At 35.5% G+C, this 21374-nt stretch overlaps 2 protein-coding genes across 3 annotated transcripts; both read right to left on the reverse strand.

Annotated features, from left to right (window-relative positions):
- Nucleotides 1–668: 668 nt before the first annotated feature.
- On the reverse strand, nt 669–8949 carry LOC114524076 (adhesion G protein-coupled receptor L3-like). Its single transcript, XM_028545191.1, has 12 exons — nt 8844–8949; nt 7373–7750; nt 7022–7074; nt 6091–6354; nt 5445–5852; nt 4940–5101; nt 4368–4592; nt 4108–4270; nt 3817–3953; nt 2747–3016; nt 2349–2412; nt 669–1964 (listed from the first exon to the last, which is right to left on the reverse strand). The coding sequence occupies exons 1-12, from the start codon at nt 8914–8916 to the stop codon at nt 1837–1839; spliced, it is 2325 nt and encodes a 774-aa protein (XP_028400992.1). The 5' UTR covers nt 8917–8949; the 3' UTR covers nt 669–1836.
- Nucleotides 8950–9155: 206 nt separating this feature from the next.
- Nucleotides 9156–19964, reverse strand: LOC114524075 (adhesion G protein-coupled receptor L3-like). 2 transcript variants are annotated; one of them, XM_028545189.1, is made up of 12 exons: nt 19581–19964; nt 16844–17224; nt 16508–16560; nt 14324–14587; nt 13689–14096; nt 13134–13295; nt 12519–12743; nt 12255–12417; nt 11812–11948; nt 10629–10898; nt 10216–10288; nt 9156–9847 (listed from the first exon to the last, which is right to left on the reverse strand). In XM_028545189.1, the coding sequence occupies exons 1-12, from the start codon at nt 19651–19653 to the stop codon at nt 9720–9722; spliced, it is 2337 nt and encodes a 778-aa protein (XP_028400990.1). In that variant the 5' UTR covers nt 19654–19964; the 3' UTR covers nt 9156–9719. The 2 variants fall into 2 exon arrangements, with proteins under 2 accessions (XP_028400990.1, XP_028400991.1); XM_028545190.1 differs by lacking the exon at nt 19581–19964 and adding an exon at nt 19378–19435.
- Between the last annotated feature and the right edge of the window lie 1410 nt (nt 19965–21374).

Here is a 21374-nt window from a genome sequence, read left to right on the forward strand (position 1 = left end):
CGATGTACCAATCGTGGACCATAGTTTTCTCCACTAGACTACAAGATCTTGTGCTGAATGGCTGTGGTTATTTAATTTACTTTGTTTTTCAGGAAGTTCATAATGAAAAACGGTTATGTTAGGATTCCAGCCCTCGGTTTGAAACCAGGGAGAACATTGCCTCCCCACTAGACCAACAGAACTTGTGGCAATTTACGACACTATCTCATTTTATTAAACCTTTTTTCGAAGGATTGATAATTTATGTAAATTATTAATGATGTCAATGAGTTTATTTTGACTAATTTTATGTTCTTGTCTAAGAGGCACATAACGGTACCTTATATTCGTGGCTTTAACCTAATATCAATCATTTTGTGTTGACGCTAAAATATCACAGGTATGGATTCACATTACCATAATTACCAGGTGAAGCTAATGGTCACGGTGCGATTGTTTACGGTCAATGAAGTCAAGGCTTATTTCACAGGTCGCACATTTAACTATTGAAAGTTTTTTTTCCGCCATGGAGTGGAAGGGGAGCAGACTAAATGATCTGTTAAAACATCATTTCATACTATATTGCTAAAAAAACTAAAAAAACTAAATTAGTGTTTAGTTTCTATTTTAAAAAGTTTCATGTGTCCAGATTCGGGTATAATTTAACGGATAAAAGCAAATTCTCAGCGAATATGTTTACAAATATCGTAAATTCTATATTAAAGTATTGCAGATCACCGTCCACACGTGACATTTATTTTGAAGAAACAGCTAACAATATTTTGCTGTCTATGTGTCTATAAACATCTCCTTAACTTCAAGATATAGCTTGTACTAGTTTCGAAATGAAGAAAAACGTCAAATGTTCTCTGTTTATTTGTTATCACGCCATAATGTATTGCATCTTTATTGCCATTCTTATGTCAAATCTAGCGCGTACTATATCAAACATATTTGTTTATTTTAACAGCTGACTAACATCCTACCTTGGCAGACGCATCTTTCCAAACGCATTTTTTGTGCTTTGTGATAGGGCTTTCTTGCACAGCTTCTTCGTAGACTAATGGATTTCTATGCAATAAAATCTTAAACGCACTAAAACCACAAAGGACTCGACATAATTGTGTTGCAGGAAAACCGGCGGTTATTGGTTCGAAAATTACTTAATTGTTCTTCTGAGAGACTGAGAGTTGGTACAGCTGTACTTTAAAATACAACGCAGCTTTTCAGATTTAGTTTTAAAACGTGTCACGTTTCATTCCACTGTATAAAATTATTAACTTTTTTTTAGTTATACAATAAACTTGACACTCATTAACGTAGCTAACCTATCTTTAAGTTAATGTAAATACTCGAGAAGGCGAAAAGGGCTTTCGGAAATTCACTCTCAATATTATTATTTTCTTCTCTTTTTATACACCATGGCATGATTGGGAATGCAGTGACCCAATATCAAGGCTAAATGTTTCATTGCTTCGAGAAATTATTATCGCCTAGGCTGTAACTTTGGTTTATAGCTATACTGCTCATTGCCTATAAAGTTTGTTAAACCACTTTGAAAAACAATTTTTACACAGCTAGCCTGGCCGATCGACAAATGTAAACATTCAAATAGGGTTTGTTATAACTGGTTAAATTGTAAAATTAACGTTTAGTCTTGCTTAGAGAAAATCTTTTACTACTGGGTGCATAAAAAATCACAACACTGAATATTCATGAAGATCAATCGTTTGTGCTTGTCGCTATTTAGACCTTCCTGTGCGCGCAGGGTGCGAATTAGGTTATATGAAACATACATATTAAAACATCAACATAACTATATAAAATGTGCATCGAGTAATAAATTGTTTCCACTGACTAAGATTTTAAAGGAGTGAGAATAAACTTTTCGCCATCCAGTGATTTGTTGTCCTGTTCCACGAAAACAGAAACTGTTGGAATTTTTGATTTGGTAGGGCTGGTTTCAGTTGTTGCAACAGTTAAAGCTACACAAAGTAATGAGAAAGAAATGACCGAATCTATAACGAAGCATCTGTTCATTCATTAATACATCTATTGAAACAAAATTTAAAATTTAACTGTCTATAGTTGTAATTAATTTTAGCAAGTTGCTATTCAGCTATATATGAAAAGGAGTTTAAATAAAACGCGTTTCATTAAAACACGAAGTAGTTCCATCCTGAAGTATCCTATCATGTCCTGCACTCAAAAAACCTGTTATCCCGTTATCCAAAAAACTGTTTATTGCCCGAAAAAGCTTAATTAATGTTACTTATTCTTCTCTTTGTATTTCAGATTTTTTCTCTTATCCCAATATCTTTCTTCTTAGTTCATTTAAATTTACTTTAATGGGTCGTTTTATTACTTACCGACATTGGCATTGGTGTCTCTTGCATTTCTGGCTTTCTTTACACTGCTAATTGCGTCATGAATCTGGAAAAAAGTAGCAAGTAATTTCTTCATGCGAAAAAGGTATAAATTATTTTTAGTTTTTGCACGATAAGTTAGATAAGTGGTTTCAGAAAATCCAACTCACAAGATTTTCTACGGGTCCTATGGGGAACACGAAAATTCAAATTCAAAAGCCTGAATAAAGTTCAGTCTATATAAGGTGAATGCAGTTACTAAAGAATGTTATTTATCATAGTTGTATGGAATACAAAAAGCCTGGTACTAGTTTATCATTGATTTGAGTTCTGAGTATATAAAACTTTAAGGTTCAAACCTGGTGTAAAATATGACTGTATGGTGATAATTCAAATCATACCTTTTTATTTATCAGCACGTGAAAAACGAATATCATTAGGCCTTGGAGAGAGTTAAATATCGCGAAAAGATATTTAAAGAAAATTGCATCACGATTGAACACCAACAAAGCAAACACCCAGGTTAGTCCAAGTATTGGAAGAAGGATGGCTGAACCTTTGACGCCAATTTTTGCTTTTCTCAGCTTTGTGTCAGCTTCTGAATGAGCGGTTCTTATTTGGCCGGAGGATAAAGCATTTCTTAACGCCAAAACGAAAATAACCAAGTTGATCTAGAGAAAAAAACTATCATTAATAGGACGTAAATGGTATCCAGAATTGTTACCATCGCATTTTAAAAGAAACAGGGAATACCTGTATTTATTAGGGACGGATCATACTTAGAGAGTATTAGTTGTGTCAATGGACCAATTTCCTGTTCAGATTAATTTAAAACAAGGAATATTCATCAGTACAGATGGAAAAAAAATCCATAAAATTTTGGTTGTGAAATATTGTGAAAAATATAGTGATGCAGATTTGGCTCACTTTGGAACGCGGTAACGCTTTTCCCCGGCAATATTAGTAGCCTATATAAAATTTAACTTCCGACGGTGATATTTTTCGTATTGTTGAACATTCGGCGATAAATTTTGGGATGGTTTTGGACCGAATAATTCGCCCAGTTCACTCTTTCCGCATAGGAAAATTTGTATTTTTATGCTTCGGAAATGAATGACTAACGACTTGCATAGCGGTAATAAAACGTGCACCATTATGATATCACTGGCATCTAATTCTGACACAATTTCTCAAGCATGCATGTATTCAAGAAAATAATTGTCGAACATCTTTTAATACAGTTCACGTTTGGTTCCGTATAGGAGCAGTATCCAAAATACCAATCTTCATTGTGTTGTACAGTTTTGTTACATTTTGTTTGACCACGCGATAAGATTGAATTATATCACCAATAAAGCAGCATTGTGCATTTAATAAGATCTGTGAAAAGCATGGATTCCTAAACGATGACTTTCTTTTAATCGTCTTTTATCAGGAATATACTGTGTGGAGAATTGGCTCTTACACTCACCAGTAAGACCACGATTATTGTACAGACAAATGTCCAAAACAACGCACCATCACCACGGCACCAGCAGGCACGATCGGTTATAAAATCTTTTCGATCATTTGCACCGACTAATATAGGGACAAGGACAACCGGAACTCCTATACAAGAATAACTAATGGCATTATTGAGCAAAAGTATTGAGGAAAACAGTTTCCGCCCACCTCTAGACTTTCCGACACCTTTGACCGAGATTGCGTAAAATACTTCTACCAATGAATAGGATTTTTAAAAAAATTGGAAACTACAGCTTACCCCAACCAATCACGTAGAACGCTTTCAGGTGTTTACCTCCCAAAGCCAAGCCCGAGTACACGTTTACGAGTTGTAAATAAATGATGATTCCTTCGCAAAACATCCAGCCAAAAATAGCGAGTATGAAGAAATAAAGTAGTATGGAGATAACTATGCAAAATGTCTAAAAGTGAATAAAAAACAGGATTGGTGAATGATAGTTAACATTGCCTGCATGCAAAAAGGCCAAATGAAAAAAAAATATATAGAACTAAAAGAACCTCATTTTCCTGCGCTGGTCCAGCTATGATAGCAAATATATCCGTCAATCCAATCGCAACACAGAGGTTTAAGAGGACCTGGGATGGAATATTGGTCTTGACTTTCTTATGAAGACTCTTCCAGAGTAAAGCGTATGTTGCTATGGTTAGTAACACTCCAACCAATGATATTGAACAGCCTATGGTAGATATTACCTCCAAAGCCTTTCTCTCAGCTTTGCTTAGCTTAAACAAATATATTTACATGATAAATATACGGAAAGAAATACGCAATGGTGATGAGTGGAGTGCAAAGTCTAGGAAGATCTTGTATGAATGTAATTTTCAATTTTTAACTTCGGGAGAAAATCGTTGCATCTGGTCAAATTCGTGAGCCGATTCTACAAATTATTAGGGGGTGGGGCGAGGGGAGAATTTTTATTTATTTATTTATTTACACTCTTCGCCATGTTTGGCTGGTGAGCCCTACAGAGTTTAACTCCAGTTATAGGGCCCCTTGCTTAGAATACAATTATACTAAATAGTAATAACATTATTCAAATTAACAATCTTCACATTTATTTGAATCTTACCAAATTTCTTGAAATGTCTATTGTAGCAAATGCTGTGAGGTGGTTACATTTACATATCGAGCGATTTCTGCCTGACTGGTCTTCGACTCTAATACAACCATCTGTCTTCCATCTATTTTCACGTGACTCTGGTATCCAGTATGCGCATTTTCCATCGTCATTCTGAAAGTTAAAAATCAGGATCTCATCAAAAAGGTTATTTCCCGTGATTTTATTTGTCATATTATCTGGTTAATTACAAGTAATGACGATATATCGTTGAATTTTATATGGCTTTTCACAATCCTCCATTTCCATTGGTTGACGAGCGGACCGCCAAACCTATATGCGATCCATTGTCCGTATATTCTGTATCTGGACCAGTATCCCGGATGTCTCAAGCAGCTCACCCAAATAATAAACCGATTGTTAACCTCGCTTGTTCGGTCTGTACTGTGAAATATCAAACCGAGGTTTTTTCGCAGGGATTTTGGCGACCATTTAACTTTAAAAAATATTTTTTCACCTTTCCATTTGTGTCCCAAATGATCTGCACAGGCTGGGTAAACTTTAACATCTTTGACTGAGGTCGGACACTTGCAGTGATTATCGTACTGTTTACTATCGCATAATCATTGCTGGTGTAAAAATTCTGTCCAAGAAGGAAATTTAATGTATTGTACCAAACGACCACAGCAAGACTGCCAGATTCTTTAGGGATTGCATCAGGCGAGATGATGAAGGATGCATTGGGGAAATTTGAACGTCTGTCCTCAAGCGACAATTTGCCTGTGTTTTCCATGTATCTGACTCGTAACTGCACGTTTGAAGCGTTTTGACTAATGGAACCATTCGTGTTGTTTCTTATTTCTTCTCCATATTGGAGTCCGTAATTTTCTAACGTTGTTACAAGATCTGGAATGACATTTCTATCCTAGAATAAGAATATTATTTTACAGTTGAGAAGAAAAATCGACTTTCGACGAGGTGATAACGACGACAAAAGTATCCCTAAAATCTATGAAGAACAATCAGGATCGCGTGTATGACCTTTCAATATAGAAGATGCTGTGAGAACTTTGTAAACACAAAAGTTCAAACTGACAAACTTATTATTCTTCGATAATAAGTATTTTCGTTAGTCTGTTGATCCATTTCAACAACAAACTCACCGAAATATTTTTCCATGATTTATCATTTCTCTCATCCAATATATTGCTAGCAGGTTCTAATACTTTAAGGCTGCCATCAGAAATATTTAAGTTTACGATCTTTTGAAGTATTTTAACCGTGTCACTAAGAATTTGTTTGTCAGCGCCGTTTTCTGCTCCCACAACTTTATCAAGGTCTGTGAGCTCTGTCAGATTCTTTATAATATCTTGTGCACCTTCTCTCCGTACTTCATCTGATATATTCTTATTATAAAGTTCGTTCACCTAAAAATTGAATTAACCAGTTTAGAAAAAGTGGGATTTTAGAGGATTTTACAGTACGCTTCACTTGTCTAAGACAGTAATAGGTATTGCGTATCACTGATTTCTTCCACAATTTAGTGCAGGGTCGAAGTATTGAAATTATGCAGAGGAAACATGGGTCGAACCGTGAAAAAGAGCAGATGACGGAATTTGACTACAATATTTATTTCTATCTGCAACCTAGGGGAATGTCTTTTAAGACCAATCAAAATGCATAAATATTGACTACTTCGCGTAAAAGGTACCTTATTTAACATTTTACAAGAAGTATTTAACATTCAATCATTCTGATTGACTTAGCCAGAAAAATAATAACAAATATCCTGATTAGTTTAAATCCCTGCTCGCAACCCTAATTCAGTAATCTTTCAGCCATCTTGGATCCTTGTATTCGCCAAGATGACAAAGGTCGCCAGTGAAGAACAATGTAGTTTCATTGGTTCGTGTTGTGATCTAAAAGACTTATTCCAGAAAGCAATAGACTGAACAAAAAGGAGACTAAAAGTAAAACTGAAACTACAGCATGTATTTGCCATAAAACCACAGAAGTCTGTAATAAAAAATGAAGAATATCTATAAATTAGCTTCCTCTACTACGTTTACTGGTTTATATCAAAATACATCTTACCAGATTGTTTAGTTTCCCAATCTCAGCCATGATTTTCGATTTTGTTAACATTCCTAAATAGTTATATGTTAAAATCAGCACTTTAATAAAGATCACCGCATATCAATTATATTGTTCTCATGCATTTGTTAGGCAGGGGAGTTGATTTTTTTAGTCTCCGCATATTTCGAGAGATCTTTCGTTCTATGTTATACTTGAATTGAAATATCGAATTAATTACTTATCACAAATTGGCTAAGAATAATTGTACAAAACTATTGCTTGTGCGGAAGTTGACCAATGGCATTAATTCCGATTAGTTAAGTTTAAAGAAAAGTGCCATCAAAATTCACTCCTATCAATGCATCTTACGTTTTTGACATACGAAGGGAAGCCTATTAGAACATGTCACATCATTCCACTTTCCATCTTTTTGCATTTCAACACAGTCTTCACTTCCTCCCAAATTATTTGGTTCGTCTTGGTCCCAATTCCTATAAGTTGCTGGGTAATTATCAGGATAACACCACGAGCTACCACCACATCTCTTCAAACCAATCCACAATTTACCATTCCCTCTGAATGTTGAATCGATAAAATCGTTAACATCATCTCCGTCAATACGGAGAAGTTGGGCGCCCATTTTTTTGCATTCATCATTTGCATCGTTCCAGTTCAACGAAAGGTAGGGTTCGGAAGGCCGAAAGTACGTGTAACAAAAATCAGAGTTTTCCTTCTCATCCGAACACACTATAGAGAAAAGAAGATCTTACACAATAATTTTGGGATAAAAAATTAATAGATAAGTACAATCGTTTATTCCTATAACGCAGAACCTTTTTTCAGCAAAAAAAATTCAGAAAATTTCAGCGATTGAATTTCAAATTTCTTGGAGAGAAAACTTTATGAAAGAAAGGTGTGCGAGGAGAAGAGCAAATTGAGCAAATTATGACTGGTCGAACGTCTTTCATGATTTCATGATACAGATGCAATAAAAAATCATATCCTTGGGATTAAAATCAATTACTAATACAAAACTTTCTACACTATCAGACGGCTTTGATAACCGAACTTCTAGGTACGTGAAGACGCAAATACCCAAGAGGTCTCTTTGTAAGCTATACAATTCGCCAAAAATATGTAAAATGTAGCAAACAACAAAAAATCGCAGGATTGTAAGCAGTAATATTTTTATAAAATCAATACTGTTCGTCTTTTCTGCCGCTGTCGAAGGTAGTCTGTAAACAGTACGTGTTTTAAAACATCTCGGCTCCGTGGGTGGTCGTTTAGTGGTCGTAAAATTTGCATGAATATTCTCAGACACTCCTTATGCACATGCTGAGCTAATCATGTTGCTAAATATGGCTGGTTTTAATATCACATAATTTGCCGTTTCTCAGATGTCGTAATTCGTTGTAATTCGGTGTTGTATGAAAACTGAATTACAACAAATTCAAAACGAATGACGACATGTGAATTACAATGGTATTTGTTTAATATTTGACCAAGTTATCGTTTTTTAGTGTCAAATAATTAACTATTCATGCTTCGAAATTAGCATCAAGATCATAGAAATCGAGTGCAGTTCCCTCCCTATTGACCCGTGTATCAAGCGATATGACAGGAACGGAACACCAACGATATACTTACAAACAGTCAATCGTGATTAATAATTCAAGAACAACATTGAAATGGTGGCAGCTAGATCGATACGGCTTAAGAACGTATAAAAATAATTACATAACAAATGAGATATACATGCGATTTAGTTACGCGAGTAAATTATATCAAATATAGCGGATATTGACAGCAATGAGGCTTTGTCTGTCAATCGAAGTCTTACCTTGGCAGATGCTCGAGTTGAAACGAACTAAAAATATCATGAAAACTAGCAGAAATCGGTGTCTTTCAGACATCTTTTGTGGCCTAAACTTCCCTACTTTGCTTCAAACAAAGACTGCTTGAGAGTCATCGAACCGAGACCAGAGGGTATTTTAAATCACAAAGAAAACAATCTAGGACTTGAAATACTGCATAACAACATCGATTGCAGGAAAGCAGTAATCGTTTTAAAGGACATGTACAGTTGCCTGACTCTGATACTCAAAATTCTGTATATTTTATACAGAATATTGTTATGATACAGGAAGGCGATATTTAGGAATATTTCACTTCTTTTATACACCCTATATACAAACACGTTTATTAATTTGTCGTCAAGTATCTGCTATTGTCATTGAATGCTATTTATTGTCTTCTACGTACAAAAATCTTAACAATGATCGAGAGGCACTTAAACGTAGCTAATGCATGCTCTCATCATATATTATGTATACTAGAAGGCGACTAAGTGGTTCCGTAAAACCACTGATAGGCTGGTATTCAACGTGTTTATGGGCCTCAACAGACTAGGCATTTAGTTGTCGATTTATTTATGATCGACAACTAAAAGCTATCAACAGCCAAATAAGTCCGATAAAGGATTCCACACACTGGAGCTCAAAATAATGCTGATTTAGCAACCAAAATGGCGTGGAGATTGAAAGTAGTCGACATCTAAAACAAAAGTTTTCACACACTAGAAAAACGTGTTTGTGTTTGTCGCTATTTAGACCTTCCCGTGCGCGCAGGGTGCGAATTAGGTTATATGAAACATACATATTAAAACGTCAACATAACTAAATATAATTTGCATCGAGTAATAAATTGTTTCCACTGACTAAGATTTCGAAGGAGTGAGAATAAACTTTTCGCCATCCAGTGATTTGTTGTCCTCTTCCACGAAAACAGAAACTGTTGGAATTTTTGATTTGGTAGAGCTGGTTTCAGTTGTTGCAACAGTTAAAGCTACACAAAGTAATTAAAAAGAAATCAACGAATCAATAACGAAGCATCTGTTCATTCAAACAAAATTTAAAATTTAAATATCTAGTTGCTATTAATTTTAGTAAGTTGCTATTCAGCTATATGAATAAGAGTTTAAATAAAACGCGTTTCATTAAAACACGAAGTAGTTCCATCCTGAAGTATCCTATCATGTCCTGCACTCGGAAAAAGGGTGCAGGACATCCTTTTCCAAAAAACTGTTTATTGCTTGAAAAAGCTTAATTAATGTTAATCATTCCTCGCTTGGTATTTCAGATTTTTTCTCTATCCCAATATCTTTCCTCCTAATCCGTTTAAAATTTATTTTAATGAGTCGTTTTATTACTTACCGACATTGGCATTGGTGTCCCTTGCATTTCTGGCATCACGTGATTTCTTTACACTGCTGATTGCGTCATGAACCTGGAAAAAAGTAGCAAGTAATTTCTTCATGCGAAAAAGGTATTAATTATTCTTAGTTTTTGCACGATAAGTTGAATAAGTGGTGTCAGAAAATCCAATTTACAAGATTCTCTACGGGTCCTATAGGAACGCACGAAAATTCAAATTCAAATGCCTGAATGCAGTGCAGTCTAAGGTGAACGCAGTTACTAAAGAGTGTTATTTCTCACAATATATCAAATACAAAAAGCCCGGTACTAATTTATCACTTAGTTGAATTCTGAGAATATAAAACTTTATAAAACTTTAAGGTTCAAACCTTGTGTAAAATAAGACTGTATGGTGATAATTGAAACCATACCTTTTTATTTATCAGCACGTGAAAAACGAATATCATTAGGCCTTGGAGAGAGTTAAATATCGCGAAAAGATATTTAAAGAAAATTGCATCACGATTGAACACCAACAAAGCAAACACCCAGGTTAGTCCAAGTATTGGAAGAAGGATGGCTGAACCTTTGACGCCAATTTTTGCTTTTCTCAGCTTTGTGTCAGCTTCTGAATGAGCGGTTCTTATTTGGCTGGAGGATAAAGCATTTCTTAACGCCAAAACGAAAATAACCAAGTTGATCTAGAGAAAAAAACTATCATTAATACCAATAGCGTAGCCAGCCTGACGACTTAGTCATGCTATGCAAATTTTATGTTATTGACATTATTAATTCGAAATAAATAGTGTTCAGAATTATTACCATCGCATTCTAAAAGAAACAGGGAATACCTCTATTTATTAGGGACGGATCATACTTAAAGAATATTAGTTGTGTCAATGGACCAATTTCCTATTCAGATTAATTTAAAACAAGAAATATTCATCAGTATAGATGGAAAGAAATCCCTAAAAGTTTGGTTGTGAAATATTGTGAAAAATATAGCGGTGCAAATTTGGTTAACTTTGGAACGTGGTAACGTTTTCACCCTCAATATTAGTAGCCTATACAAAATTTAACTTCCCATGGCGATGTTTTTCGTATTGTTGAACATTCGGCAACAAAATTAAAACTTTCCGATTTCACGATCAATTTTGGGGTGGTTTCGGACTGAATAATTCGCCCAGTTCACACTTTCCGCATAGGAAAATTTGTATTTTTATGTTTCAGAAATGAATGACTAACGACTTGCATATAGCGGTAATAAAACGTGCGCCATTTTGATATCACTGGCATCTAATTCTGACACAATTTCTCAATCATGCATGTATTCAAGAAAGTAATTGTCGAACATCTTTTAATACAGTTCTTGTTTGGTTCCGTATAGAAGTAGTATACAAAGTACCAATCTTCACTGCGTTGTACAGTTTTGTTACATTTTGTTTGACCACGCGATAAGATTGAATTATATCACCAATAAAGCAGCATTGTGCATTTAATAAGATCTGTGAAAAGCATGGATAACGATATCTTGCGAGATTCTTAAACGATGATTTTCTTTTAATCATCTTTTATCAGGAATATACTGTGTGGAGAATTGCCTTTTATACTCACCAGTAAGACCACGACTATCGTACAGACAAATGTCCAAAACAACGGACCATCACCACGGCACCAGCAGGCACGATCGGTTATAAAATCTTTTCGCTCATTTGCACCGACTAATATAGGGACAAGGACAACCGGAACTCCTATACAAGAATAACTAATGGCATTATTGAGCAAAAAAGTATTGAGCAAAACAGTTTTGTTAGACTATATAGACTATATAAAACGAAATTCTAATTCGCGATCAGATGACTAGGTAACACTTTGGAATAAGATTCAAAATTCGGGGGACGGCGATACACCCGTCATTTTTAAACCGGATTGGTCAAAACTAATGTCGTGTCAAATTGCCGCCCACCTCTAGACTTTCTGACACCTTTGACCGAGATTGCGTAAAATACTTCTACCAATGAATAGGATTTTTAAAAAAATTGGAAACTACAGCTTACCCCAACCAATCACGTAGAAGGCCTTTAGGTGTTTACCTCCCAAAGCCAAGCCCGAGTACACGTTTACGAGTTGTAAATAAATGATGATTCCTTCGCAAAACATCCAGCCAAAAATAGCGAGTATGAAGAAATAAAGTAGTATGGAGATAACTATGCAAAATGTCTAAAAGCGAAAAAAAAAACAGGATTGGTGCATGATATATACTTTACATTGCCTGCATGCAAACAGGCCAAACGAAAAAAAATATTTAGAACTAAAAGAACCTCATTTTTCTGCGCTGGTCCAGCTATGATAGCAAATATATCCGTCATTCCAATCGCAACACAGAGGTTTAAGAGGACCTGGGATGGAATATTTGTCTTGACATTCTTATGAAGATTCTTCCAGAGTAAAGCGTATGTTGCTATCGTTAGCAACACTCCAACCAACGATATTGAACAGCCTATGGTAGATATTACCTCCAAAGCCTTTCTCTCAGCTTTGCTTAGCTTAAAGAAATAGATTTACATGATAAATATATGGAAAGAAATACGCAATTTTAATGGTCATGAGTGGAGTGCAAAGTCTGGGAAGATCCTGTTTGAATGTAATTTTCAATTTGCATGTGTAGGAAACCCAGTGGCGTAGCCAGCACCGATAATTTAGGGGGCCATATTCATATATTCCTGTTAACAGACTGTAAAGACAATGGATTTGAAAAGAAATTAACCCTGCGTATCACGAATATATGAATATGGGCCCCCCAATTATCGTTCTGGCTACGCTACTGAGGAAACCGTGTTCACCGTTGCATCTGGTCAACTTCGTGAGCCGAATCTATAAATCATTACGGGAGGGGGATTTCGAGTTAACAATCTCTACATTTATTTGAATCTTACCAAATTTCTTGAAATGTCGATTGTAGCAAATGCTGTAAGGTGGTTGCACTCACATATCAAGCGATTTCTTCCTGACTGATCTTCGACTTTAATACAACCATCTGTCTTCCACCTATTTTCACCCGACTCTGGTATCCAGTATGCGCATTTTTCATCGTTATTCTAAAAGTTAAAACCAGGATGCTATCGAAAAGTTTATTTCCCGTGATCTTATTACGTCATATATCTGGATAATTACCAGTAATGACAATCGCCATGAAATGACAAATTTATGGACGTGAATATTGGCGTAAATATGGTTGATTTTTATATGGCTTTTTAAAATCTTCCATTCTCATTGGTTGATGAGCGTTTCGCAAAGCCCATATTCGCACTGTGGTCGGTATATTCCGTGTCTGGACCAGAATCCCGAATGTCTCAAGCAGTTTAGCCATATAATAAACCGATTGATTGTTGAGCTCTCTTAATTGTTCGATCGGTACGGTGAAATATCAACCGAGGTTTTTTCGCAGGCATTTTAGCGACCATTTAACTTTAAAAAATAGATTTTTTTACCTTTCCATTTGTGTCCCAAATGATCTGCACAGGCTGGGTAAAATTTGGCATCTTTGACTGAGGTCGGACACTTGCAGTGATTATCTTATTGTTTACTATCGCAGAATCATCGCTGGTGTGAAATTTCTCCCCAAGAAAGGAATTTAATGTCTTGTACCAAACGACCACAGCAAGACTTCCAGACTTATTAGAGAATGCGTCAGACGAGATGATAAAGGATGCATTGGGGAAATTTGAACGTCTGTCCACAAGCGTAAAATTTCCTGTGTTTTCCATGTATCTGACTCGTAACTGTACGTTTGAAGCGTTTTGACTTATGGAACCATTCGTGTTGTTTCTTATTTCCTTTCCATTTTGGTGTCCGTAATTTTCCAACGTTGTTACTAGATCTGGAATTACATTTCTTTTCTAGAATAAGCATATTTACGGTTGAGAGGAAAATCTACCAGGTGATAACAACTCAATCAGCTCTAAAATCAATCGACAGTTAGAATAACCAGGATAGCATGCATGACCTTTGCATACAGATACTGCGAGAACTTTGAAAACATCGAAAACACAAGTTCTGAAACTGTTATTGCTCGATAATAAAGTACTTTCGTTAGTCTGGTGATCTCTTTCAACAGCAAACTCACCGAAATATGTTTCCATGATTTATCATTTCTCTCATCCAATATATTGCTGGCAGGCTCTAATATTTTAAGGCTGCCATCAGAAATATTTAAGTTTACGATTTTTCGAAGTATTTCAACAGTGTTACTAAGAATTTGTTTGTCAGCGCCATTTTCTCCTCCCGCCACTTTATCAAGATCTGTGAGCTCTGTCAGTTCCTTTATAATCTCTTGTGCACGTTCTTTTCGTACTTCATTTGATATTTCCTCACTATAAAGTTCGTCCACCTATAAAAAATTGAATTACCCAGTTTAGAAAAGTGTGGGATTTTAGAGGATCTTACAGTACGCTTCATATGTCTAAAAAAGTAATAGTTCCTGCGTATCACTGCTTTCTTCCATAGTTTAGTGCATGGTCGAAGTATTGAAAGTGAGGAGAGATAACATGGGCCGAACCGTGAAAAAGAGCAGATGGCAGAATTCGACTACAATATTTATTTCTATCTGCAACCCAGGGGATATTCTTTTAAGACCAATTACAAATTTCGTTTACATTTTCAGAAAACAGTCAAAATGCATAAATATTGACTACTTCCCGTAAAAGGCACCTAATATAACATTTTAAATGAAGTATTTACATTCAAGCATTCTGATTGGCTTAGCCTGAAAAATAGTAACAAATACACTGATTAGTTTGAATCCTCATTCGCAACCCTAATTAAGTAATCTGTCAGCCATCTTGGATCCTTGTATTCGCCAAGATGGCGAGGGTCGCCAGTGAAGACAGTGTAGTTTCATTAGTTCGTGTTGTGATCTAAAAGACTTATTCAAGAAAGCGAAAGACTGAACAAAGACGAGACTAAAATTACAACCGAAACCACAGTATGCATTAGCCATACAACCACAGAAGTTTGTAATAGAAAGGGAAATATATGTCTAAATTAGCTTTCCCTACAACGTTTAACCATAGACAATCCAGAAGACAGGGACTGGAAACGCTATTGTTTTCGCGTGCGCTCTCCATGATACGGCCGGCATATTTTGCGGGCTCATGTAGAACTCCATTTTCGAAAACAATAATGGAGACACTTCTCAGCAAAAAGACAACGCACGCAGTTATTTGGTGATTTGTAGCTTCAAAAACGCAAAGAATATGTTGGTAAAAGCAATAAGTTAACAGTTTATTGTTTTTTGTTTAAACTATCTTCAAATGGGGCTCTAAAACTTGCCCAAAAGTCATTTACTAGGCACATATTTCGAGGAAAACAATGGCGACACTCGGTTTAGCAAAAAATACAATGCACGCAGTTTTTTATGATAATTTCACTTTTTTAATATAAGACGATGTTGGAAAATGCGATAAGTGCACAGTTAGTTGATTTATTGTGTGAAATATATAAAAACGACCCTCTGAAAGTGGGTCAAAGTGATTTTATAGGGTCCCAACTAGTTACATATTCTACGAGAACAAAAAAGTGACATTTTGACATCAAAACACGACGCATGAAGTTATTGGCGATTCTTAGCTTTTCAAGCGCAAAAAGAGGCTGAAAAAGGTAATAGATGTATACCCTGTATTATTTTGTTTACACAATGTAAGACAAAGTTTCTCAATTTATCAAAATTGTAGTTACGGTGTACAAATTAATGGTGCATACATGGCGGTCCTTTTGTGGTAGAGACTGAAAAAGGTTCTTACTGTCGGGCTCACACACTAGTCTGCATGTAGTTACAAGTTGCAGTCGCTGTCCTAATGCATTCTTTTGTAATATAAGATGCTATTTTTATGTTGTCAAAGAAAATTTATAGTTTTAATTTCAAGTTACAGGGTCCCAAAAAACTACCTAGCTTTTACGTGCGTATATTTTTGATGCAAACACTTTTGGAACTGAAACTATGAGCCCTGTTTACACTCAAGATGAAAAATGATAACGCACTTACCTTGAAAATGTATCTGACTTAAAGGTCAGGTAGAAATATAGTATTTATATTTAAAAAATCCTTCAAAATATGCAAACTTTTGCTGGATCTACTTTGCATTATTTTTTCTGAATAAAGAGCCCGGTTGCGTAGCAACTTAAAAATTGACGTGATAAAGCCATATCACGGATGGCGCGTCAGCATTATAAGTGTTTTAGCTTGCGTTTCCAGTCCCTGTCTTCTGGATTGTCTATGGTTTAACTGATTTATATAAAATATACATCTTACCTGCTTGTTTAGTTCCCCTATCTTCGCAATGATTTCCTTTTGTGTTATCATGTCTAAATAGTTATATGTTGAGCTCAGCACTTTAATAAAGTTCTCATGCATTTGTTAGGCGGTGGAAATGATTTTTTAGTCTCCGCGTATTTCGAGAGATCCTTCATTCTATGTTATACTTGAATTGAAATATCAAATTATATATAACAAATTAATTGTACAAAACTATTATTTTGTGCGGAAGTTGACCAATGGCATTAATTCGCATTAGTTAAGTGTAAAGAAATTTAAATTGCCAATAAAGCCAAAGTGCCATAAAAATTCACTCCTATCAATGCATCCTACGTTTTTCACATACGAAAGATTTCGTATGATAACATGGTACATCATTCCACTTTCCATCTTTTTGCATTGCAACACAGTCTTCAATTCCTCCGAAATTACTTGGTTCGTCCTCGTCCCAATTGCTATAGGCTGCCGTGTAATTATTAAAATAACACCACGAGCTACCACATTTCTTCAAACCAATCCACAATTCAGCATTTACAGACTCTCTGAATGTTGAATTGATAAAATCGTTAAGTTCATCTCCGTCAATGGTCACAAGTTGCGCGTTCATTTTTTTGCATTCGGCATCTGCATCGTCCCAGTTCAACTGGCGTTTGGGATCGGAAGGCGAAATGTACGTGTAGCAGAAGTCAGACTCTATCTTGTCACCCGAACACACTATAGAAAGGAACAACTTACTCCATAATATTGCAATTTTAATCAAAATATAATTAAGTAGAATTCCTTATTCTTTATCGCAGAACCTGTGAAATTTCAGCAATCAAATTTCAAATTTCTTGGAGAGAAAATTTTATGAAAGAAAGATGTGGCAGGTAGAAAAGGGTTGGAGGAAATAACTGGTCGAACTTCCTCAAGTACTTTTGTATATTAATTGCGTGCTCCTTTTGTAGGTTAGCACTATTTTCCATCTAGCAAACCACCCTTTCATTTTTGGAGAGTGGCATGGGTCGAGCTAATTTTCGCGCTAAAACTTAAAAATATTCTCAAAAAAATATTTGACGCGTTCATTATCCGCATAATATTCTGGCTGATTGACAGCATATCTTTCAGCATATAAGTTTTAAACACAAACTTATAATTTACCTTTATAAATCTATAATTACAAGACGTTTTAAACAGTCCTTCATTAGTGTCATCTTTGGTTCATTCAAAATATGTAGTGTAAACATATGACGCTATAATAATACATTACGCCTGTGAATGTGTTAGATTTGGATTCTTCAACTCTTTTTCTCCAAAAAAGTATCAGTCTATCAGAGAGCTCTATATATTGTTAAGAGATGATCTATTTGATTGTTAATAACGAGTTTAAATTAAGCTGCGAAGATACACAGTGTTTTTGTCCAAAGACATCTAAAAACAAGCCGCTATATCAAGTGCTTACGTCAGCTTGTCTAACGTCATAACGACAAGTTGACACTAATTTAAATGTTCAATTACAATAAAATAACTGTTCTCAACAATATAAAGATATTCTACCGGGTGTCCCAAAAGAAACTTTGCATATTTGAAATCATACAACGTAAAAATTATAAAAGCTATATAGTGCTAGAATAAACCCCATTGAATGTAGAAAGAGCTAACTTAGATTTTAATATCTTACATTTAATTTTCGGTGATCTATTGTCGCCCCAATCGAAATTCAAAGTTGAACTACCGTTTTTGAAAATAAAGAAAATTAGCATAAATCGGCACATCAAATTAGATTTAGTTGGTTAATTGTTTTTATTCTTGCTAAAATAATACCCCTTTTATATGTACAAAAACTAATTTATTCATCAGGAAAAACGTGTTTTGGGGCCTGATTGTACCTATGTGCTCTAGAGATCATGGCATCAAAAGGTTTTTGGATCGTTTCTTGATCCAAGGATTCGCAGGCAGAATTCGCAGAAACGATTGCTTCGTGGAATTGTATAAGAATTAAGTAATGAAACTTGAATAATTATTGTAGTATTTACTTTGTTCCTGAGAATAATTTTAGTGCCATTTTTTAGACTAAGTTTGCAATGGAAAAGCAATTAAATTTGAAACAACTGTAGTTAAAATACCATAAAAATTTACAGGATCCGAAACAGCAATATTTTTATAAAATGAATACTGCTCGTCTTTCATGTCGCAGTCAAGGGCAGTCTTCCGTACACGGTACGTATTTGAAAAAAATCTTAGCTTCGTGGGTGGTCGTTAAGTGGTCGTGAAGTTTGACCGATTGCTAAATATGGCTGGTTTTTATATGACATAATTTGCCGTTAAGCCGGTTTTCCACTAGCGATATTTTTCGCGCTAAGCGACATTTTACTTTTGTTTCAGAGCTCTCAACTGCAACCATCTGGAACAAATTGCTCAAATACAAAGGAATAAAGTCGCTTCGCGCGAAAAATATCGCTAATGGAAAACCGGCTTTATTTCCATGTCGTAATTCGTTGTAACTCGGTGTTGTGCGAAATCCGATACATGAAAACCGAATTACAAAAAATTGACCATCAATGACGACATGTGAATTACTATTATGTGAAATTAAAGCATGCAGGCATAACTACGTGTGAAGCGGAACGAGCTAATCAAAGTGACTCTGTAAAAGAAGAATAAATTATCGTGATATTCAGAACTGTGCTAAAACAATTATCACAACCCTGACCAGCATTTGTTCAGTAATAGTTCATCAAATTATCGCTTTCTAGTGCCAAATAATTATTTAGACTGCTTGGTATCAAGATTATAGAAATCAAAGTGTCATGCTGTTCCGCAGTCATTCAGTTGAGCCGTGTCGCCAAGCCCTATCGTAGGAACGGAACACCAACGATACTTAATACAAACATGCAATCCAGATCAATAATTTAAGAACAACATTGATATGGTGGCAGCTAGATCGATACGGCTTGTGTATAAAAATAATTACATAACAAATGAGATATACATGCGACGTAGCCATGCGAATAAATTATATCATATAGCTATAGCAAATATTTACAGGTATGAAGCTTTGTCACACAACAACTGTCAGTCCATCCCTTACCTTGGCAGATGCACGAGTTGAGACTAAGTAAACAAGCTATGAAGACAAGCAGGAATCGGTGTTTAACTACCATTTTTGATTTATTGTGTGCCAATTAAACTTCCGTACTTTGCTTCTATAGACTATACACAGGCTGCTTGAGACTCATCGAACCGAGACCCGAAGGTATTGTATACAAATCACAAAGAAAATAATGTCTCGGTCCTTTACTTGCGATGCACTGCGCAAAAATATCGATTCCAGGAAAACAGTCTTCGTTTCAAAGAACGTGTACAGTTAATCTGATATCCAAAATTCTGTATATATTGCAGCAACTCCTGCTTATACATAATATTATTATGAAACAGAAAGCGAATATTCATAAATATTTCACTTCGTTTACACTCCCGGCCGATCTTGTCTAAAAGTACATACGAGTGATCACGAGTGACCACGAGTGACAACGAGTGACCACGGATGACCACGAATGACCACAAGTGATTTTTTTGGATTGGCTATCTATAAAATTGGAGTATAAAATTAAAACCAAATCTTAAATCAAGCAAGCTTTCCCTATTTTTCGTTTTAACTGTTCTCCAATTTTATAGATAGCCAACCTAAAAAAATCACTTGTGGTCATTCGTGGTCATCCGTGGTCACTCGTGGTCATCCGTGGACACTCGTGGTCACTCGTATGTACTTTTAGACAAGATCCTCCCGGCCTGTATGCAACACGTTCATTAACTTGTCATCACCTCTCTGCTATTGTCATTGAATACTATAATGAATGTTTAGGAGTGGTAAGAATATTTTCACGAGGTGAGAAATGTTAATAAATTGCGACCACGGTCCACGGTTGCGAGAAGCATTTTGACGGATGGGATTCATTTAAAGCTTAAAGACTAAAGAGTGCTATGGAAAATTGTGTAGTACAATTGCACTCTGGAGAGTGCACAATGGAACGCACATTTCTATTCAATATCACATGACCATCATCAACCAATTAAACGATCTAATATTATACAGTGTACAGGGTGTCTCAAAAAAACGCAACACTTAAATATGCAAGAATATTATTATTGTTCGGGTTTGCACCATAGTTCAGCTAAAATTACTTTTAGCATTTCAAATGAAGGATTAAGAGCCATTTTCAATTCCCAGAGGTGCTTATGTATTGCGCTTCAGAGCTGTATTAATGTTCTTGCATATTTTAAGTGTTGCGTTTTTTTAGACACCCTGTATTACACACAACGTTATCCCAACGTTGACTAAAGGTTGTATTTTGGTTAAGTCGTGACTAAACCTTGTTACAACGTTCTCACAACGTTTTTATTGTTCTATCATTTTAGACCACGTTGTATCAACGTTGGTTGAACGTTGGATTCATCCTGGCAATCACGTTTATCTGATCGTTATATTCTGACGTTGCAGTAACGTTTGTGTTAACGTTTGACCTACAGGCGATATTGTTCGTTGTAACAACGTTACATTGCCACGTTGTGGCAACGTTGGTTGAAAGTTGAGATTAACGTTCGCATATAATATGATGTCAATTATAAGTGTATTGCATCGTAATATTGTATTATTACCTAATTAATTATAGAAAAATTTACATCATTCAATAATAGAACAGGCTAGTTACTAAAGTCGCTGACGCAGCCTTGTTTCGAAACACGTTTATAGTTTAACAACTTCGTTTTCCGATTTTTCAGGCTTTCAAAGGTTGGTCTTAACGACGCTAGTCAGCTAGCACCTTTCTTAGGTGTTTATAACTATTTCACAACGACACGCTTTTTAAATATAGCAATAGCATTT

The sequence above is a fragment of the Dendronephthya gigantea genome, unplaced genomic scaffold (assembly GCF_004324835.1).
Source record: "Dendronephthya gigantea isolate DGI-Jeju-01 unplaced genomic scaffold, DenGig_1.0 000029F, whole genome shotgun sequence".
NCBI lineage: Eukaryota > Metazoa > Cnidaria > Anthozoa > Malacalcyonacea > Nephtheidae > Dendronephthya > Dendronephthya gigantea.